Below are 20,858 nucleotides of genomic sequence, written 5' to 3'. Positions count from 1 at the left end.
CTTAATTAAAAAGAAGCCAATCAACCCACCCCCACCACACCCAAGGCCATAAAACATTTTTTGAAGGAGGTAGACAAGGAAGGTGAAGGATAATAAATACCAGTTAGGAACAATAACTTTAAAAATGATTGAGTTATATCAAAAAGATTTTTTAAAAAAAAAAAGAGTTGAAATTTACTCTGCAAGCAAATATGCCCGAGTCTGCTGTGTTTGCCCCTAGATTTGCTGATGACATCCTCCCTTAGGAAGACAGATGAAAGTGAAAGTCCTCATTCATCAAAATTTCAGAGAAATGGAGTATTACAGTAATTTCCAATTTTGTTTTTCCAGAAAAGACTTCTTTCAGTTGCTCATTTTAAACTGTTATGGGAGTTCTCTTGTGGTGCAGCAGGTTAAGGATGTGGCATTGTCACTAGAGCAGCCTGAGTTGCTGCAGTGGTGTGGGTTCAGTTCTTGGCCCAGGAACTTCCAGATGCCACGGACATGGCCAAAAACAAAAACAAAAACAAAAAAAAACCCTGTTATCTACCGTGATGGTTTATGTTTTAACTCGATTGGGCTAAGTTATGTCGGCTAAACAGTATTTTCCGTGTGTCTGCAAGGGTGTTTCTGCATTTAAATCTATCGCCTGAGTTTAACAATGCTGTGTGTATCATCCAGTTTGTTGAGGGCCGGAATCAAACAAAAAGGTGTAGAAAGGCAAATTTGCTATCTGCCCAAGCAGGGCATTCCTCTTCTCCTGTCCTTGGACATCAGTTCTCCTGGTTCTTGGGCCCCTTTGGACTCAGATTGATTTTTACTATTGGCTTTCACGGTTCTCCAAGTTATAAATGGCATATCATGGGACTTCTTAGTCTCAAAAATCACAAGAGCCAGTTCTATTCTCTCTCTCTTTCTCCCTCCATCCATCCTATTGGTTTATTAGTTCTGTTTCTTTGAAGAACCCAGAAACATCTACTAATTAATATTTTGCTTCATCTTCTTCAACCAAATTTTCTTTCAAAATTATTTCATTCCCACAAGGAATTTGACTAATGCCATTAAAAGTTCAGTCTTTTATTTCAGCTGGGCCCTAAATGAAACCCTACACGCTCTCACCAAGTTTTTGCTTGGTTCTCTCTTCCATTGTCCCTAATTGCTACTGCAAATTTTTACTATTGACAAGGTTCTTGCCCCTACCCTTCATGGTGGCTGTCCCTCTTCCTTCCCTGCCTTTTTGAAAACAAGAATTTGACTATTTTTTTTAAATGTCATCTCAAGTGCATTCTGTTTCTTCCCCTTCCTCTAACCAGACACTAAATCTGTCCTCTATCGCTTTTCTCCCAAAGACGGGGAATAGTAAATCTTACCATTAGCACTAAGATTCACTTTTTCTTAGCCAATAATTCAATTAATTTCTACCTGCTCCTCTTTATCTTCAGCTTCTCCCTCAACTGGGTATCTCTTCCGAATGGAAAAATACTCAATTTTTCTCTTTAAGCTCAATCTATATACCTCTTTATATTCATAGTCTACTTTTTATTCCCTTTTATAGACCAGTAAAATTAAGAATAATTGGGCTGCCATTTTTTTTGAAAGAACATAAATTCAACAGACCATCCCTTAAAAATACTATTATTTCATAAAGGACTTCTTTATTTTAAAAGAGAGGCCTTGGGGGTTTCCTATTATGGGGCAGAAGAAACAAATACAACTAGGATCCATGAGGATGCGGGTTTAATCCCCGGCCTCGCTCAGTGAGCAGGTGATGGGGGGAATCCATTGTTGCTGTGAGCTGTGCTGTAGGTTGCAGACGCAGCTCAGATATGGCATTGCTGTGGCTGTGGCATAGGTCGGCAGCTGTAGCCCTGATTTGATCCCTAGCCTGGGAACTTCCAAATGCTGCAGATGCAACCCTAAAAATGTAATAATAATAACAACAATAACAATAATAATAATAACAAAAAATAAAAAGAGAGGTATTATTTCAGAATAAATATGATTAAGGTCTTTAATCAATTTAGCCTTTTTACAAAGATACCATATTTTCTTACCATTTGAATGTAGAGAGTAAACTTTTCACCATGAATTGATAATATTTGGGAATGACAATCTACACTCTTCAGACACTAGTTAAGCCCCTGAAAACTGGCTCTTCCCAATTTCAAAAGCTGCTCTTGTAGAACTTATTAATGACTTTCTAGTAATCCAATCTAAAGGACACTCTTCAACCCTTCCTTGATGTCTCCGCCACACTCTTCCAGGTGACTTTCCTATAGCAGTTACCACTATGTAGTGGGTTTTTGATAGTTTAAAATTTTTACTTACTTTGGGCTGTGCCCACAGCATGCAGAAATTCCTGGGCCAGATATTGCACCTGAGCCATGGCAGTAACCCAAGCCACAGCAGTGACAATGATGAATCCCTAATGCTAGTCCATCAGGGAACTCCTTCAATACTTCTGGCTGCTCCTCCCAGTTTCCTTTGAATCTTGCCCACCCACTAAACAAGAGTGGACCTCTGGATTTCTTTTCTTGCTTTATTCTTTCTTTAAATCTTGATTCAGGGAGTTCCTGTTATGGCTCAGTGGGTTAATGACCCAGTGTTGCCTCTGTGAAGATGTGGGTTCAATCCCTGGCCTAACTCAGTGGGTTAAGGAGCCAGTGTTGCGGTAAAACTGCAGTGCAGGTTGAAGATGTGGCTGGGATCTGGTGTTGCTGCAGCTCTGATTTCACCCCCTAGCCCAGGAATTTCCATATGCCACAGGTGTGGCCATTAAAAAAAAAAAAAATCTTTATTTCTGTATTTAAACACTGGTGAATTCCAAAATGAATTTCTAACCCAGATCTTCCCTGTGTACCATATCCACCTCTCCAATTTCCTTCTGACATCTCTACTGTCTCACAGATAGACTAAACATTACCTGCCCCAAAACTTTATTATTCTCCTCACTCCACAGCAGGTACACCTTTATCCCTCTCTACCCCTTAGTAAGAGCCCCAACCAGCCAAACTCACCTTGAATCTTTACTCCTCTTTACTTTCCTCATCCAATTATCAATCTTTACTCTATATTTCTCATTTATCTCCTTCTTTCATTCCCACTGCATTAAAGATACCACTGTCTCTCAATTATACTGCTCTGAGACTCTTGAAGTTAATTAACATGGAAATCACGGGCCCTTGAGCCCTTTGTACAGTTTTGTGAGGATAAGGTCCCCAAATCTAAGGTCAAGAACCAGTCTTTTCATTCCTATTCACAGCCACGCAGTCTCTTGAGTTAAAATGTAGGCATCACAAGATGTGTGTTGTATGTGCAGTACTTGGAAAGGTACACAAGTGAAAAATCTGGGGTACTAGCAGTATTTTTTAAACTAATTGCCAGTCATAGAGGTGTTCAGTTCTAAAAATCCACTGAAGCATACACTTAAAACATCCTTTTCTTGTGCATGTCTTAATTAAATATAAGGAAAATATTACTACAGAACTTTAGACCGAATACAGTCCTATCTCTTTAGCATGACAACTCTTGTTTATGGGCAGCCTCCCCTTTTGCCATATTCTCATCACCAAGTAACCGGACTGAACCAGAGTTCACTCTTGCTACCAGGTCCTCTCACAACTTTTAGTCTCATCTTAAGCATCATCTCCTCTTGATTTAACTTTCTCCTTCCCTTCTCTTCTAGGCACGTCATATCCCTCTCTAGAGCCCTCTGCAGATTTCTGTCATTTTTGTGGAAAAGAGCAGTGAATATTACAGAGCTTAAAAAAAAAAAAAAAAAAAAAGCCTACAACCCACCAGGAGTTTCTGTTGTAGATCAGTGGGTTAAGGACCTGACATCATCTCTGTGAGAACTTGGGTTCAATACCTTCCTGCACTCAGTGGGTTAAGGATCCAGAATTGTCAAAAGCTGTGGCATAGGTCACAGATGCGGCTTGGATCTGGCGTTGCTATGGTTGTGGCACAGGCCTCAGCTGCAGCTCTAATTTGACCCTTAGCCTGGGAACTTACATATACTGCAGGAGTTGTAAAAAGAAAAATAAATAAACCCAAACTCCTTTTTGACTAGGTGTTCTTATGAGCCAATGAATTGTACATATAGACAAGAATTGTTTCATTGATACTGGGGTCTGAAGCTGTTGCTCCAGACTTACATTCAAAGATGTTAAAAATTATTTACTTTTAGTAGAAATATCTCATATATCCATGGTCCCAAATTATGATGAGGTCAACAGCTATAACTTCTGCTCAGTAAGATAGACATACATGCAGCATTGCAATTTCAGCATAAAGCAAAGCAATGTTTTAGTGTGCATGCAGCAAAAACAAACACTTTGCATTAGGGTTTTCAAAACACTGAGAATGGGTCTAAGAACCTCATTATTAGTTGTGACCTACCTAGACTGGGGAAGCACTGGAGCAGAATAAGTAAAACGGAGATTTGGGATAAGAGAATTTTATTGAAAAATTAAGTGCAGTATCAGTTACTTTTTGTACTTTTCATTGAGCTACAAACTATTCTGAAAAGCTAATTATATGGTAACCATGACATAATTTGCTCATACACACAGTCAGAGATGGGAAGAGGGAGTGTGGAGGCGATCTTTAGAATGTTGAAGGTATAGAAGAAAGTGAGGTCTTTTGCTTAAACTACGAGGACGTTAGAATTACGGAATGCTGGTGATTTGGAATTCTATACTCAGAAACTAAAGAACTTGAACTTAAGTGAACTATATCCAAAAAGGTAATTAGTCAGAGGTAGAACAATGAGAGCAATTCCTTTTAAGTTCTTGATTCTAAGTTTTAAATGCAGCAACATATTTGACAGGATACATTTTACACCAGAATAACAAAGAACTCTTACACAAAGCAAAAAAAAAAAGTTTTAATGATTAGAACAAATGAATTGACAGGTTTATAATAACCATTAACTAAGGGAAGCCCTAGAACCAGAAATAAGGATTTTAAAATTGCATGCAAAGTCTAGTTACCATAAAAACCAAAGCAATACCAAAATATGTCAGTTTCCTAGCTTAGACTCCAGGTCTTTTTATTTCCAACCCCTGGTAATCAAAATATTTACACCTTCACATGCTACTTACTAATAGTGCAGGAATAAAATTATCTGTCTAGGACTACAAATTTCTTTCACATATGGGAGGTCACAAAAAGAATAGTGTCTTTCTCCACCTTTTTGGGCCCATCTTGAAAACAACAACAAAAAAAGGCACTCCCAAAGGTTCCTTGGTAACACCTTTGTTAGGTTTGTTAATTACATTTTATATTTACTTTACATGTAAAATTAATGGTCCATTAATTTCAGGGATCTGAGAACCACATGGCATTGAAACTGCCTTTAACCCACATGCCAAACAACTGGCTTAAACAATGACAAAAACTTTGGATGCCAGTTTAAAAAGAAAAATGGGGGCTTTGTTTCCTCTGTAATCATATGCTTAATTACTGAACTTTGGCCATGCATAGCCAAACATTGTGGAACTGAAAAAAACCACTATATTATCATGGTGCCAGAGGTCTCTGAATTATTATTCTAGTTTTCTAACATCAGCTGCTTCCAGCTCCCCTGCAGCAACGCAACTTTGTTCTTCTCCTTTTATTAATTATAACTAAGTGCTCTGAACCTGGGTTTCTCTCTGCTGAAAGATTTATTAAAGAAAGATGCTTAAATTACTGAGTCTTTCTCTATGATTTATCAAAATAAAGAGTAATGGAAGTCTTCAACTACCTGTGGGCAGCTGCCTGTCATTCAGAGAATCTTCAGAAACCATGTGCCTGAGGCCAAATAAAATCTGCTTTATCACTAAATCTGACTCAACACTGAGCCATAGTGAAACTGCACTTGGGTAGCCAGTCTCAAGTCAAACTGAACTTAAGTATCTCTCTACATTTACTGCATCCACGTAGTGTGCAATTTTTGATGCTGAATAAGAGATATTCGGCAATTGAAGGCTTCGCCACAAGCATCACATTCATGGGTTTCTTGGATTTTCACCTCGGCATGGATCTTCTGATGGTTGACAAGGCTGCGCTGTTGACTAAAACTTTTGTCGCACTTCTCACACTTATAAGGTTTTTCTCCTGTGTGTATTCTCTGATGCTGAATAAGGCCTGAGTTCCGGCTAAAGGCCTTCCCACATTCATCACATTTATGGGGTTTATTACCTGTGTGAACACCCTGATGTCGAATAAGATTACAAAGCTGACTAAAACTTTTGCCACATTGTCTGCACAGATAGGGTCTCTCACCAGTGTGGATTCTCTGGTGTTCAATAAGAAATGAACTCCGACTGAAGCTTTTCCCACATACAGTACATAGGTAGGGCTTTTCACCAGTGTGGATTCTCTGATGCTGTACAAGATGAGCACTGACACTAAAAGTTTTCCCACATTCATCACATTTATAAGATTTTTCCTTAGGGTAGACTTCCTGCTGTATAACAAGACTGCAATTTGGATCAAAACTTTCATTAGGTTCATTGTATGAATAAGTCTTTTCTCTGGTGTGGATTCTCTGATGCTGAATAAGACCTGAGCTTCTACTAAAGGCTTTTCCACATTCCTCACATTTATGTGGTTTGTCCCCCGTGTGAATTCTCTGATGACGAGTAAGGTTGCAAAGTTGACTGAAGCTTTTCCCACACTCTTTGCACTGATAAGGTCTTTCACCTGTATGGATCCTCTGATGTTCAATAAGGAATGAGCTCCGACTGAAGCTTTTTCCACATTCAATACAAAGAAAAGGCTTCTCACCAGTGTGGATTTTTTGGTGTTGGATAAGGTATGTACTTAATCTAAAGGCTTTCCCACATTCACCACACTTATGGGGTCTTTCCCCTGTGTGAATTCTCTGATGTTCAACAAGTAATGAATTTCGACTAAAGCTTTTCTTACATTTGGTACAGTGATAGGGTTTCTCACCAGTGTGAGTTCTCTGATGTTCAATCAGATGTGACTTCCAACTGAAGGCTTTCCCACAGTCACTGCATTTATGGGGTTTCTCACCTGTGTGAATCCTTTGATGTTTAACAAGGCTCCTTCTCTGGCTGAAACTCTGTTTACACTGATTACATTGATAGGGTCTCTCTCCAGTGTGGATTCTCTGATGTCTAATAAGGGTTGAGCTCACACTAAAGGTTTTTCCACAGTAATTACACTCATAGGGCCTTTCCCCAGTGTGAATTCTCTGATGTTCAATAACAAATGAACTTCGACTAAAACTTTTCCCACATTCATTACACTGAAAAGGTTTCTCTCCAGTATGGACCCTTTGATGTTGAATGAAGTGAGCCTTGCGGACAAAACCCTTTCCACATTCTTCACATTTATGGCATTTCTCTTCTGAGTTTGGTCTCTTACGGATAATGTTAGTGTTTCCTCTGAACATTCTCTGTTCCTGGGTCAAAGACTCCCGTGGTATTTCCCACAAGAAGATTCCTCTCTGTTTATCTAACCTACCAACAAGTTCAAAGGTCTCTCTACCTATAGGATCCTGGTCAATTTCACTTTTGATTCTTGTAACTATTACACTCTGGGGTTCCACTTCTTCCTCAATTTCCTCAATTTCTTGTTTCACAGTTGGTGCTTCATCCTTATCTCTGTTCAAAACATCTGGAATAATAAATGGAAAACAGAAACATCAGGCAAGCTCTTTGCCAGCAAGAGGAAACTTTCATAAGATAAATTAATCTACTATGTCCATAAAATGTACTTTACTACATTCTAGTATTCTTGTGATGATTAAATTAGTTCATATACATAAAGTATTTAGAACTGCTTGACAAACAGTACAAGCTTTATAAACATTACTTAGTATTAGTTATCTGATGAAATGAAATGTTTTTATTGGAGAAAGTGTATGAAAAGAATGTTTACAGGGCACAGAATGCCATCAGTTGGAGAAAGGAGAGTTGAGAGGAAGGGCTAACAAATCAACAATGAATTATGCAAGGTAAGATGGGCATACTAAGAAATAAAACAAATAGTGGTGATATGAAACAATCTATCTAGGAAGAAAGGATAACATGGGAAGAAAACAGTAGGCTCAGGTGTAGATGAGTAGATGAGGTGGCATTATTGAAATGTGAATAGACCAAATAACTGACAGAAAAGAACACATAAAATGATGATGAAAAGGATAAAAGACAAAAACCATGGGAAACAACAATTCATCCATTAATAAGAGTTAATTTATTGTGATCAAAAGCATTCCAGGTATTGTATAATGAGTCAGGATTTACAGATAAGGCAAGAAGCCCCCAGCCAAATGGAATGGATGACAACTAAAAATAGGGAAAGAATATGATAAAGTGATATTAAATAAAGCAGCTCCTGTATAAAGGAACAAATGGTTTTAAAAAAACTGGGTTGAAGTGACATGGACTCTATGATGTAGAAAGACAGGAAAAAAAAAAAAAAGGGAACATGGTCAGAGCTAATGGAAGGAACTAAGAAAAAGAGCAGTCTATGGTAGCTTATAACTTCATTTACCACAAGTATCAAGTATACATGATTATCACTGCTCTAAAGATGTAATAAGACCCAAGTTTGAGCCATCTAGTTCTAAGTGAGAATCTGTATGACATCTGAGAAATGATTTTGCATGTGTTGGAAGAAAGACAACATAATTGTCCTTATTTCACTCAGAAGCATCTGACCCTATTTTTTTTTTCTATGCTATTATGTTCCAGTTCCCTCCCTACTTCTTTAGCCTTTTCTAATACACTTTCCTCATATATTTCTCTTCCTTTGTCAACTCTTTAAAGTTGTTGCTATCCAGGTTTACATACTTATTTGCTCTATGCACAGTCTCTGAACATTGCCACTTAGTTGTCTCAAAAAGGGCTCACAATTAACATGACTATTGTCATTTGTTCTCATGTCTGTCTCTACCTCTAATTATCTTCCCTTGAGAGGTATCACCATCCCTCACTTTTTAAAGTCCCAAAGTCAGAAATCATCCTAGATTTCTTTTTCTTACCATCAATCAATTATTCTATTCTCTAGCATTTTATTCTTCCTCTGTTTTCCTTGGATTACTGCAAAAGCCATCCTTAGATCTGGTTTTTTGGTTGCATCTATTTCATCTATTTGATCTCTGGAGAGCTTTTTCGTAAAATTCTAATCATGTCACCACCTGTAGATTCACTAGCACTCCACCATCTCTAAAATCATATCAAATCTCTTTACACTATGATACTCAGCACTTCCTGAGGTCTCTTAAGCTTCAACTCACCCACCTACCCATGCTTTCACACTTCAAGTGGGTGAACGGCTTGTGTTTTAGTCTTTTATGACATTCTTTCCATTTCTCATTTATTAAATGTCCACCAACACTGCTTATTTGAAAAACTCTTGGTTTCTCTTTAAGATTCAATGCAAAACAATAGTTCCTCTACAAAGCCTTCACTAAGTCCACTAGACAGATTTAAGTGTTCTGTTTTTGATCACCAGCCCTTGTCCATGACTGCATTATAGCTATTATTACACTGTACTTGTAACTGTTTGTTTCTTTCATTGGATTGTAAATTCCTTGTGAGAAGGTAAAGTCTCTTGATAATGTTTACCCAGTGCATACTGTTGTAGGGTTTTACTCAGAAGAATAAGACACAATTACATTATTTGCAGATGCTATGAATGCCTATCTAAATTCCTAAAAGAATTAAATGAGAACGTAGCCTTCAGGATGGATTAGCAATGGGATCCTGCTGTGTAGCACTGGGAACTCCATCTAGTCACTTATGATGGAACACTTAATGTGAGAAAAAAGGATGTATACATGTATATGTAACTGGGTCACCATGCTGTACAGTAGGAAAAAAATATATATATAAATAAATGATTAAAAAAAAGAATTAAATGAAATACAATAGTGACAGCAGGACTAATACAAAACAAACACTGGTTCTTCTTCTTTTTTTTTGTTTTTTGCATTTTTCTTTTTTTGATGGCCACACCTGCAGCATATGGAAGTTCCTAGGCCAGGGACTGAATTCAAGCCACAGCTGCAGCAATGCTGGATCCTTTAACCTATCACACTGGGCTGGTGATTAACCCATGCCTCTGTAGTCAGAGTCTTAAAATACTGTACCACAGGAGGAACTCCAAATACTGGTTCTCAATACCAAGAATAATCAGTTGGTAAATATTATAAAAAAATAAAATATGCTCTTCATGCTAATAAAACCCAGAAAACCTAGGAATATATCTAACAAAAAATGCAAGACCTATAAAAATAATCCATAACATTTTTCTGGACAGAGATAGGTTTAGATAGAGTCAACCAAATTGCTAATGAGATTCAACATTATAAGGATCTTATTTCTTTCTAAACCAATTTATGAACCTAACTGTATTCGACCAAAATCCTATGAACCAATTAAATACTACTGAATCTAAATTTCAATAGGAAGGATGCAGAAAACTAGTTAATTACAACTGACCCTTGAACAACACTGTCTACTCTAGAGGAATTACCTATGACCACAGGATGGGAACATAAACTACAAGCATAACAGATACCTCAGAAGGTGGTTATAGCTACCAAGCCATGGCCTAATGACCAGTTATTTCTAGGCTGCTCTGTGTGGAAGCCTAGACTCATTTGACTCTCTGTTTTCTTGCCAATGCCTCTCTGTTTTATTTACTTTAGCAATATATTATATTTTATATCTGGTAAGATTAAGTCACTCTTACATTTTCTTTCAGAGTATACAGTAGACAGTTGACTCAAAGTGCATTTCTCCAGTTTTCTAGGTAAAAGAATGACAGAATGGGGCAGGACTTGGCTTCCCAGGCCTAGCACAATGCTTTATAATTATTTATTGAATGAATGAGTAGTTGAACAAATAATTAGAAAGAGACTATAATCAAAGAAAAGAAACAATGAATTTAAGGTCTTTACGTACAGCAATTCCCAATTCTGTCAAGGTTCATTCTGGCTCTAGTAGTCTGGAGAGAAGTCATTAAAACTGAAGAAGTCTATTTCAGCTGAAAGAACTAAAAAGGTCAAGAACTGCGAGATCAACCTGTCAGCTGTACCATCAACGTGCAAAAAGTTATTAAAGTTTTTAAAGAAAAATCACCATGGAAAGGATAGTTATAACTGAAGAGGCAATGTTACAAAGCTGTGTGAGTTGTATTAAGTAGAGTAACAAGATGAAGTGTAGAAAAACGCTATAGCAGAATAGTTGAGTGACAGTAATCTCTTATAAATGGAGCACTCATCAAGGGGAAAGAGATAGAGTTTATAGAGGAGGATGAAAAGACTGTGGAGGGAAATAATAACTGATGCAATGCTATATTTCAGCTACAATCAAGAAGAGAGCCTGAAAGTAGGAGATTACAGATGGGCTCACTGCCAAGCTTTTGTCCAAATGGTACTCACGTTGTAGAGTACTAGGCACAGCAAGGCTGGGTATTTGCCTGGTATTATAAGCAGGACACCATATGGATAGATAAAGCTGTCAGTGATGCAGAGACACCATGGCATAATGGGAAAAAAAACCCAACAAAAACAGGACCTGATATGGCTGGAGATCAAAGTGGTATGCAGGGAATAACAGATGAAGCTAGAAAGCTAGGCAGAGGCTATATAGGGAGGTCCTAGTATAGAGGATAAGAAATTAAGATTTTTATCCTTTAAGCTATCGGGAATCACCAGAAATTCTAAGCAAACTAACACAAAATCACTTCAGTGGCAGTAAATAGAATATATTAAAAGACTGGAAACAAAGGGCTAGTTTATAGATGAATGCAATAATCATGTCTAAAGACATTGAGGCCTAAATTAAGTATATTCACTCAGTCACCCAAATATTTAAGAAGCATATAATATATGCTAGGCTCTGTGCTAAATGCTAGAGAAATTCAATGGAAAAAATATCGTTATTGTCCCCTTGAAGATCAGTCTGTTTAGAGAAATAAAGAATGATTATAGTACACTGTAATAAATTTAGCAATCGAAGTGTACACAAGGTAGCAAAGAGAAAGGAGTGATTAATTCTGAAGAGGCGGTCCTGGAGATCTTAATGGATTAAGATTAGCCAGATGCAAGTTACTTATGTGGTCTTCAAAAGAAGACGACTAAGAAGTTTGAGTGCAACAGACAATAATAACAGTGATGATGAAGACAGCAATTGACATTTACACTGTACTTATTTCACACTAGTCAGTGTCCTAAATGTTTTACATATATTAACTAAGTTAATGGTCACAATAACCCTAAAAGGTTTGTGCTATTATTTCCATTTTATTAAAAAAAAAAAAAAAAGGAAAAAGGCACAGAAAGGTTACATAATATACCTACGGCCATAAAGGCTAGTAAGTGGTAGAACCAGGATTTTTACTTAGGCAGATAGGCTCCATATTGTCTCTCTTAAGCGGAGATAAAGATTTGGGACTTATTATCACGTAGCAGTAGCTGATGACCTGGGTGTAAAAAAGGTTTGCCAAGGAGAGTATATAGCTGAGAGTAAGTCTGAGAATGCAAAGCAATAGAAGAATTTCAACTAACTATAGAGAAGGGGGATTAAATACGGTCCGTAAAGAGCCTATTGCATTTGACAACTGGGTTATTACAGACCACTATTAAACAACTGAAAGCAAGTGGCAGAGGCATGCAAAGGGGCATAGAGATAATGGGAGGTAAAGAAGAGAACACACATTAACTACTCGTACAAAAACCTGGCTGTGAATTGAACAAATAGTAGGTTACAGGAAGCAGCAAGAGAAACTGTGGCTCAAAGGAGAAGTCTTCTTGCCCCTCTTTCTTCAGCTGAAAGAACCATGAACATATCTATCATCAGAATAAGGGTACCAGAGGAGAAAGAACAAAGACTGAAGCTATAAGGGAAAAAAAGAGACTGCTAAGTTCTTGGATAATGTGAGAAGATAAGCGATCTTAAGTGTGAGCATGAGAGGTGAAAAAGTTGAGAGTTCACGTTTAGTGGCCTTTGTCTTCTCTGTGAAACAGAAGATGAAGTCCACCACTGAGTGATGGACCCAAAGAAAACTTAAGTTTTTGGAATAGTTACTAAAAGGAACAGGGACATCAGCTAATAAATTAATAATAAAAACTTTGCTAAGATATAAAAACCCAGTGGAGACTAGAAGAAAGAAAAGCCATGTAAGTATACAGGGCATCGATTCTTCTGATTAAATAATTTCTCTTGCTGTGTTTATCAACTCTAGGAGAAAAGAAAAGGCAGATTTTATAACCACTACAAGATTTGAAGTTTGCAGAATGGTTAGAACATGACAAGGTGGCAATAAAACATGCTGGTTGATTTTATATATAGGTCTTTGGATTAGAAAAGGAAGTGAGGGCAGTAGTGAATTGAGAGGCTGGGGGGAAAAAGAAGCCAAGGAACAGGAAACATTAAGAATAAATAAGCGGTAGGAAAGGAGTCAGAGAGGTAGAAACATAAGAAGTTGCAGTAAGCTCCATGTGGGCAGAGATCATGTCTGATTTGGTCTCCCATTTAGTTATAGTCAATAAACATCTACTGCCTGAAAAAGATTAAGATATTGGTCAAAGAATAAGATTTGCGTGTTAGGACAAAATTGAGTATGATCATTTGATGTGAGTTACTGAATAAAAATGGGAAGCAGAGTCCCTGAGGACAATACAGTCAATATACAATGAGGCTGAAGTAATGACTACAATATTAACGGTGTGGGTTAGCAAAGATAAGATTCTGAAATGTGACAAAATCTATGTGTGAGGGACCAAAAAAAAAAAAAAAAGATGACAGTTGATAGTGAAAAAGAATTGAGTGGGTAGAGCAAGACAGCTGAGACATCAAAAGAGAAAAATAGTGTTTGAAGGTGGAAAAAGTAATGCTTTGGGAACAGCAAGGAAAACCTCAGAGAACAATAGTTTTTCCCTTTCAGCCTTGAGACAAAGGATGGGAAAGGATGAGGATGTGGGAGAATAAGCAGCCACTGCCAGAGAAGTGGTGTCCTTGGGAAAATGCCAGGTTTCAGTTAAGGCCAGGAGGGGTAGGGAACATTGTGTGAAGAGGAACAGGGGCTCCAGAAGGCAGAGTAAAAAGGGGTGGGAGGAAAGCAGTGGGAGGATGAACCAGGAGGGAAAGTACAGAGCAATATGGGAATGAGATTATGAAGATATGAAGCTAGAAAGGCTTGTATTTTGGTCACTGCAAGGATGGTAAGGATGAGAGTCATGGAAATAATTCATGGTTAAAGGTTTGAATCAGAACTTTGGAACAAATCAGTTTGGTATGATACTGGCTCAAGTGTTCTGATTTCTTACAGTTTCTTATATATTTTAATCAGAGAAACAGCAGATTCTTACCCAGTGAGACCAGGTTTCCATAATTCTCCATCATGACATCTTTATACAGGCTTCTCTGAGCTGGATCCAGATAATCCCACTCCTCCTGGGTAAAAAACACAGCCACATCCTCAAATGTCAGCAACCCCTGAAATAGTATGATTTCTGTAGTCAGTTCTTGTTGTCTCAAGGACAATTCTAGCACTGAAAGTAGCAGAAGCAATCACTTATCAGGGCTGGGTAGGCTAGGAGGCACATGATAACTAAGAGTTCCAAACTGGGCTCAATTCTGGGAACAGACTGAATTCTATTGCTGCATCTTTGCCCTCTGTAGTGAGGAGGCCTAGGATACGGCTTTCTGGCTTATCAATTATTCCCCAATATTATAATTCTAGTAAACTGACCCAAGGCCTTCCCAAGTTTCCTGCACCTCATTGCCCCGCTCCAATTCTCTATTAGCACTGGCTTGAGACCCTTTTCACTTCAATTCCGTTAAGTTCTCCATGCGTCTACCTTGGGTCCAGGCATCGCAGCAGGTGCATTAGACACAGGAGAGGGTCAAAAAAGGTACCTCACCTGAAAGAACTCATAAATGAGAACACTAGTTTGGAGCACTACTCATTTTCTTTAGCTAATTTATCCAGTCGCCCTCAAAAAAGGAGCCAGTGGATAGTGTGGTCATGACCGGCACCCTGGTGCATTAAAGGGGTACTCCCTCGCACCAAGCTGGCCCTAAAGACCGCAATCTGGCGGGGAGGCGGGGGGGGGGGGGGGGGGGGGGGGGGCGGACGACCGACGGTGGCGTGGCCTAGTTGGGTAATGGCGAGAGAACACGAATACCCGGAGGGGCGACCTACCTTCGGCTCTGTCGGGGGGCTCGGGGAGGCCATCTCTCCGACAGAAAATCAGGGGAGGAATCCGGGGTAGCCGCACGAAAAGGAGCCTTTAGCAAGGCCTACGCCGCCGCTAAAGATGAGGCCCGACGAAGGCGAGGCCTCCAGGCTGGATATGGCCAGGTCCTTCCTCGGTCCCCGAGCGGTCACGACCCCAGCAGCATGTCAGATGCGCTTCTTGGCCGCCCCCTAACCCCGAATGCCCTCCCCTGCCTAGTTACACAGGCCTTCCAGGCCGCGCTAGAGCCTCCTCCCGGCTGCCTGCTCCTTTTGCTTTCAGCCAAAGAGCTCTATGACCGCCCGCCCGGACCAGAAGGCGTCACCCAGAACCCTCCCGGGACTCCCCCCAACTACAACTCCCGTCAGGCTCAGAGGGAGCGCCCGGGTTCAGTTTCAGCCGGCAACGGCTACCGGACTACATTTCCCGGAGTGCAAAGGGCTAGGGAGCAATGGTGAGGCTTAAGAGGAAAAAGGGAATGCTTGACACTAAGCTTACGCCTGATTGGCTGGTCTTGGCGCGTCACTGTCGGCGGGGGGCGGTGTTTTGTTTCGAAGTTCTCCTCGAAGATGGCGGCACGGTGGGTCTCCGGTCTTGCCAGAAGAAGCCTCACGTGTGCAGTCTTTGGGGCGCCACGCAGAGAATTTTGGTCTCCATTCAGGTAAAGCGGAAAGTGATGGTGGTTCAAGCTCACAGAAAATAAGGAGAGAAACTGAGAAGGATGAAGAGGAGAATTCGGAAGGGAGCGTCGTGCTATTAAGACAGGAACCTCCTCCTGCGTCTTGCTAGGGAAGGGACGATAAAGTGCGTTAGGGTTCTGAGTTGAGAAACAAGCACCAGGTTCCGCGAGTGGTGGTCCAGTCACTTCCTTTGGCCTCAGTTTACAAATCTTAGAACCGAAATACTTTCCCCTTTCCCTTTCATTTCACCCGTTAATTTATTAAGCAAGCAGTACTGACCTTGCGCTCTAGGCACCTAGTGGAGTAGGATCTCAGGAAAGGAATGACTCATTTCCGACGGGCAATTCAGAACAGGAATATGAACGTGCTTGGTGAACTAAATTCGTTTGCGGCGTTTATTTCTTCACAAGCAGAACTCCTCATTGTGTTCGTTTGTTAGTTCATTGGTTCGTTCAACCGATACTAGACGCCAGCTCAGGCCCAGAATTTCTCTAAGTAGGATACAGCAACAGAAACAAAGCCCCTTCCTTCTCTGAGCGTAAGTACTCTGACATATGAGGAACCTGAGGGCCCACAGAGAGAAAGTTTTTTTTGCTAAATGTCAGAAAGCAACTTAATGGCAGGTGGATGTGGAACCCAGGTCTCTTAACTCGTCCATCAAACTGCTTTTCCCACAGCGCCATGTGGAATTTTGTCAAGATAAATCTTTTTGACTCAGGAAGTGTTACGACATCAAAACTTAGAGGAACAGCAGGGAACAATGTATGCCCTCTTAAGTTTCAGACATAAACTCTTTCAGTAAAAGGATTTTTGTCATCAGCTCATGTATTTATTAGCTTCCCCTCTTTTGGTTAATGTTTATTATTATCTTTCAAATCTCCTTTAAGTTTGTTTTATTTACTTACCAAGTTTTGCTAGAGTGTCTGCTATATGCCAGTGTCTAGATGTGAGGGATACGGTTGTTAAAACAGACCAAATCTTTATCTTCATAGAATATGTCTTTTGGCGGAGGAAAAAATGAACAAATGTAGAATATAATTTCAGAAAGTGGTAAATTATGAGGAAAACTAGAACAGTATAAGGTGTACCTTGGAGCTACTGTGGTTTGTTTTCCAACAAACAAAGGGTTAGGGTTAGGTAAAGTGAATATCTCAAAGCATGTTAAAGGAATTTTTTGGTTTCCCTGTGCATTTAAAGTTATGCTTCCACTATCTGTAGTGTGTTAAATGTGCAATAGCATATGTCTAAAACAATATACATACCTTAGCTTAATACTTTAGTGCTTAAAAAAAAATGCTATCCATCATGTGAGCCTTATGCTGGTGCGTCTTGTCTAGATGTTGGTGGCTGTTGATAGTTCAAGGCAGTGGTTGATAAAGGTGAAGTGTCTGACAATTCTTTAAAATAAGACAAGTTAGCTGCATCAGTTGGCTCTTTCACAAATGATTTTTCTGTAGCATGAAATGCTATTTGATAGCATGTTATCTACTTCTTTTAGTATTGCAATCAATTCTCTGAAATTCTGCACTTTTTTTTTTGTTTGTTTTTGGCTGCCTCTCTGCATATGGAGTTCCCTGGCCAGGGATCAAATCAAAGCCATAATTAAGACTAAGCTGCACCTGCATCAGCACTGGGTCCTTAACCCACTGTGCTGGGCCAGAGATTGAACCTGTGTCTTAGTTCTCTGACCGCATTGTGCCACAGCAGAACTCCTCTGCACCTTTTTATCAACTAAGTTTATGTAGCATTCTAAATCCTTTGTTGTGTTTTCAGCAATCTTCATGGCATCTTTACCAAAAGCAAATTCCATCTCAAACTTTTTTTTTTCCTCATCCATAAGAAGCAACTCCTCAATGTTGAGGTTTTATCATGAGATGGCAGCGTTTCAGTTACATCTTTTAGGGTCTACTTCTAATTCTGGTTCTCTTGTTCTTTCCACTACATTTGCAGTTACTTCTCCACTGAGAACTAGCAAAACGTAACAGAGACATGAAGTAAGCAAATGCTGTTGGAAAAATGGCACTCATAGACTTGCTTGATGCAGTATTGCTACAAGGCCTTCAATTTGATATCTGTGATATTTTATGTCTTATGAAGGCATAATGTGAGGTGTGCTTTTATAAGAGATAATTGAGATGAAAGGAATGGATTATATTTCATTATGATGTGACTGGAGTAGTTTGAGGAGAAGGTGGGAGGTGAGGAAGTAGAGACCATTAAGTATAGGCAACTCTTGAGAAGTTTTGTTGTAAAGGAAGCTGGAGTGAAACATGGATTAGGAGGAATTTTTTTAAAGATGGGAGATACTACAGTATATTGTGTGCCATAGGAATACTCTAGTGAGATAGGGAGTAATTGATAAAGAATTGATGCAGAGGAGGTTCCATTGTCGTGGTGCAGCAGAAACGAATCCGATTAGGAACCATGAAATTACGGGTTCCGTTCCTGGCCTCGCTCAGTGGGTTAAGGATCCGGTGTTGCCCTGAGCTGTGTTGTAGGTCACAAACATGGTTTGAATCTGACGTGGCTGTGGCTGTGCTGCAGGCTGGCAGCTGTAGCTCCAATTCAACCCCAAGCCTGGGAACCTCCATGTGTTGTTGGTGAGGCCCTAGAAAGCAAAAAAAAAAAAAAAAAAAAGAGAGAATTGATGTATAGAGAGTCTTTTGAGTAGGCAAAGAGGAATGGTATTATAATTTTTTTGGGGGGGAGGCGAGGGGCTGGACCATTCATTTCTAGTGTACTCCAGTTTCTGTAGAGATGACCAATCCCAATCAGATGCCAGCTCCATAGAAGACAGGAGTTAGTTAATGAACAAATATTAAGCACTGAAATAATGCGTTACAGATTCCTTCACGTTGGCCCTGGTACTCAATAATAGTTACTCAAGCAGTTTTAAAGGATTCCCCAAATCAAAACATCTCTGTATTCAGGAGTTTATAATCTGGCGCAGTGGTTCCAGGGACAGTTTTGCCCATCAGGGGGGATATTTGATAATACATTTTTGGTTATTATGACTGAGGACAGCAGTGCTCCTAGGATTTAGTGAGCAGAGGCCAGGGATGCTGCTGAGCAACCTACAGTCAGTAGGAGAGCCTCCCACAACAAAGAATTATCTGGCTCAAAATGTCCATAATATTTGGGGTGAGAAATCCTGATCTAGTAAGAGAAGTAGAATGTAAATAAAATTAAGATTCAGGTCGCAACATGCTCTGAGAACAATATAAAATGCTATGGGAGATCAGAAGAACTTACACTTAGGTTTGAGTGAGGAAATCAAGTAAGGTTTGAGAGAGAACAGTTTTGTCCTAGGACTTAGAGGATAAGTAAGATTTTTATAAGTGGAGATGAAAGACAAGCATCTCAGATAGGATAAAACTTGAGCTAACACATGTCATCAGGAAAGTGGGAAACAATGCAGTTTAGTTTGAGTAGAGCATAGAGTGTATATAGGTAGGAGATTAGTGAGAGATGAGATTATAGAGGTAGATTGGGTTTGGATCTGGGAGGCTCAGGAAATCCCAGACAGAACAATTTACCTTCTTCATGCATTCTTGAGAATTCTTAGAGCATGTAAAATTTGAAATTAGGTTTTGTTTTCTCTCTGTGCCAGTTCAGTTCAACTGTAAGCTTCCAAGGGCAGGGACCTGTCTTATTCTTTGTTTTCTCAACAGTGCCCGGAAAAGTAGTAAGTGTGCAATTATTTATTGATTTAGATTGATAGGCAAGATTAAGTCTGGTGTTGTCAACTTGTCAACTTCATTGATACAGTTAACTAAAGATTCATATATTTGTTTGTGATCATTCCAGAAAAGAGAAGCAGCCAGTGGTGGCTGAGACAGTAGAAGAGGTAAAGAAAGAACCTATCCTGGTGTGTCCACCCATACAAAGCCGAACATACATACCACCTGAAGATCTCCAGAGTCGTTTGGAATCTCACGTCAGAGAAGTTTTTGGCTCATCTGTACCTAGCAATTGGCAGGATATCTCCCTGGAAGATGTTCATCTGAAGTTCAGCTTCTTGGCACGTTTAGCTAATGATTTGAGCCATGCAGTGCCTAACTCCAGGCTTCACCAGATGTGCAGGGTCAGAGATGTTCTTGATTTCTATAATGTGCCTGTTCAGGATAGATCTAAATTTGATGAACTCATTGCCAGTAATCTCCCTCACAACTTAAAAATCATTTGGGGTTACTGAACAGTTCAGAAGAGGAACACATTGAAAGCATTTTCTTCCCCTTGAGAGGGAGGTTGCTTATCAGACTTTTTGATACTTTACCATTTGAAATGCTATCGGAACTGTTCATTAAACCCACTTTTTCTGTGGAAGAATGTGTTATGTCTCTTTTTTTTGTCATCATGAGTTGATATATCACTGGATTTTCTTTTTTCATATTTGCTGAAACTTGTTTTTTTGTAGAATAAGGAAATAATTTACAAAAATATTCTTTGGAAGACAACCATAATTAACTTGAATTTTAAGACATGTTCAGATGTGGTCTTTGTTCTTCATAGGCATAAACTATTAGATACAAAAGAATGTTTTAATTGTATTAGATCTCTTAAATCTGAGATAGTATTTTTATATGTATTACATACACAAATAAGGAAATGGGTAGTTATAAAAGAAACATGAAAATCTGTGTTGTATATTATGAGAGTTTCACTATTTGCTTTATTGCACAAGTGGATATAGTAGAAAATGATACTATTCAATATGAATTAATCTCTTTTGAAATTAAAATAGATTTCTTGAAGTGTGGTGGGTTTTTTTTGTTTTGTTTTGTTTTTGGTCTTTTTAGGGCCACACCCACAGCATATAGAAGTTCCCAGGATAGGAGTCAAGTTGGAGCTGCAACCACGGGCCTGTGCCACCGCCATAGCAATGCCAGATCCAAGTCTCATCTGTGACCTGCACCACAGCTCATGGCAACACCAGATCCTTTCCATTGAATGAGGCCGGGGGTTGAACTTGCATCCTCATAGATACTAGTTGG

General features: G+C 39.3%; 2 protein-coding genes across 4 annotated transcripts; one reads left to right on the top strand and one right to left on the bottom strand.

Moving 5' to 3' along the window:
• Positions 1 to 4,844: 4,844 nt before the first annotated feature.
• ZNF189 (zinc finger protein 189) lies at positions 4,845 to 15,582 on the bottom strand. Of its 3 annotated transcripts, none has more exons than XM_047768061.1 (3): positions 15,151 to 15,582; positions 14,315 to 14,441; positions 4,845 to 7,608 (listed from the first exon to the last, which is right to left on the bottom strand). In XM_047768061.1, the coding sequence occupies exons 1-3, from the start codon at positions 15,181 to 15,183 to the stop codon at positions 5,888 to 5,890; spliced, it is 1,881 nt and encodes a 626-aa protein (XP_047624017.1). In that variant the 5' UTR covers positions 15,184 to 15,582; the 3' UTR covers positions 4,845 to 5,887. The 3 variants fall into 3 exon arrangements, with proteins under 3 accessions (XP_047624017.1, XP_047624018.1, XP_047624019.1); XM_047768062.1 differs by having other exon boundaries at positions 14,315 to 14,399; positions 15,151 to 15,581; XM_047768063.1 differs by having other exon boundaries at positions 14,315 to 14,396; positions 15,151 to 15,581.
• A 129-nt stretch (positions 15,583 to 15,711) lies between these two features.
• On the top strand, positions 15,712 to 20,618 carry MRPL50 (mitochondrial ribosomal protein L50). Its single transcript, XM_047768060.1, has 2 exons — positions 15,712 to 15,845; positions 19,672 to 20,618. Exons 1-2 carry the CDS (start codon positions 15,754 to 15,756, stop codon positions 20,057 to 20,059), a joined length of 480 nt encoding a protein of 159 aa, XP_047624016.1. The 5' UTR covers positions 15,712 to 15,753; the 3' UTR covers positions 20,060 to 20,618.
• Positions 20,619 to 20,858: the final 240 nt, after the last annotated feature.

This window comes from Phacochoerus africanus, chromosome 2 (assembly GCF_016906955.1).
Source record: "Phacochoerus africanus isolate WHEZ1 chromosome 2, ROS_Pafr_v1, whole genome shotgun sequence".
NCBI classification, from domain to species: domain Eukaryota; kingdom Metazoa; phylum Chordata; class Mammalia; order Artiodactyla; family Suidae; genus Phacochoerus; species Phacochoerus africanus.
The sequence above is the reverse complement of the archived record's forward strand: the minus strand, read 5'-3'. Positions and strand labels throughout refer to the sequence as shown.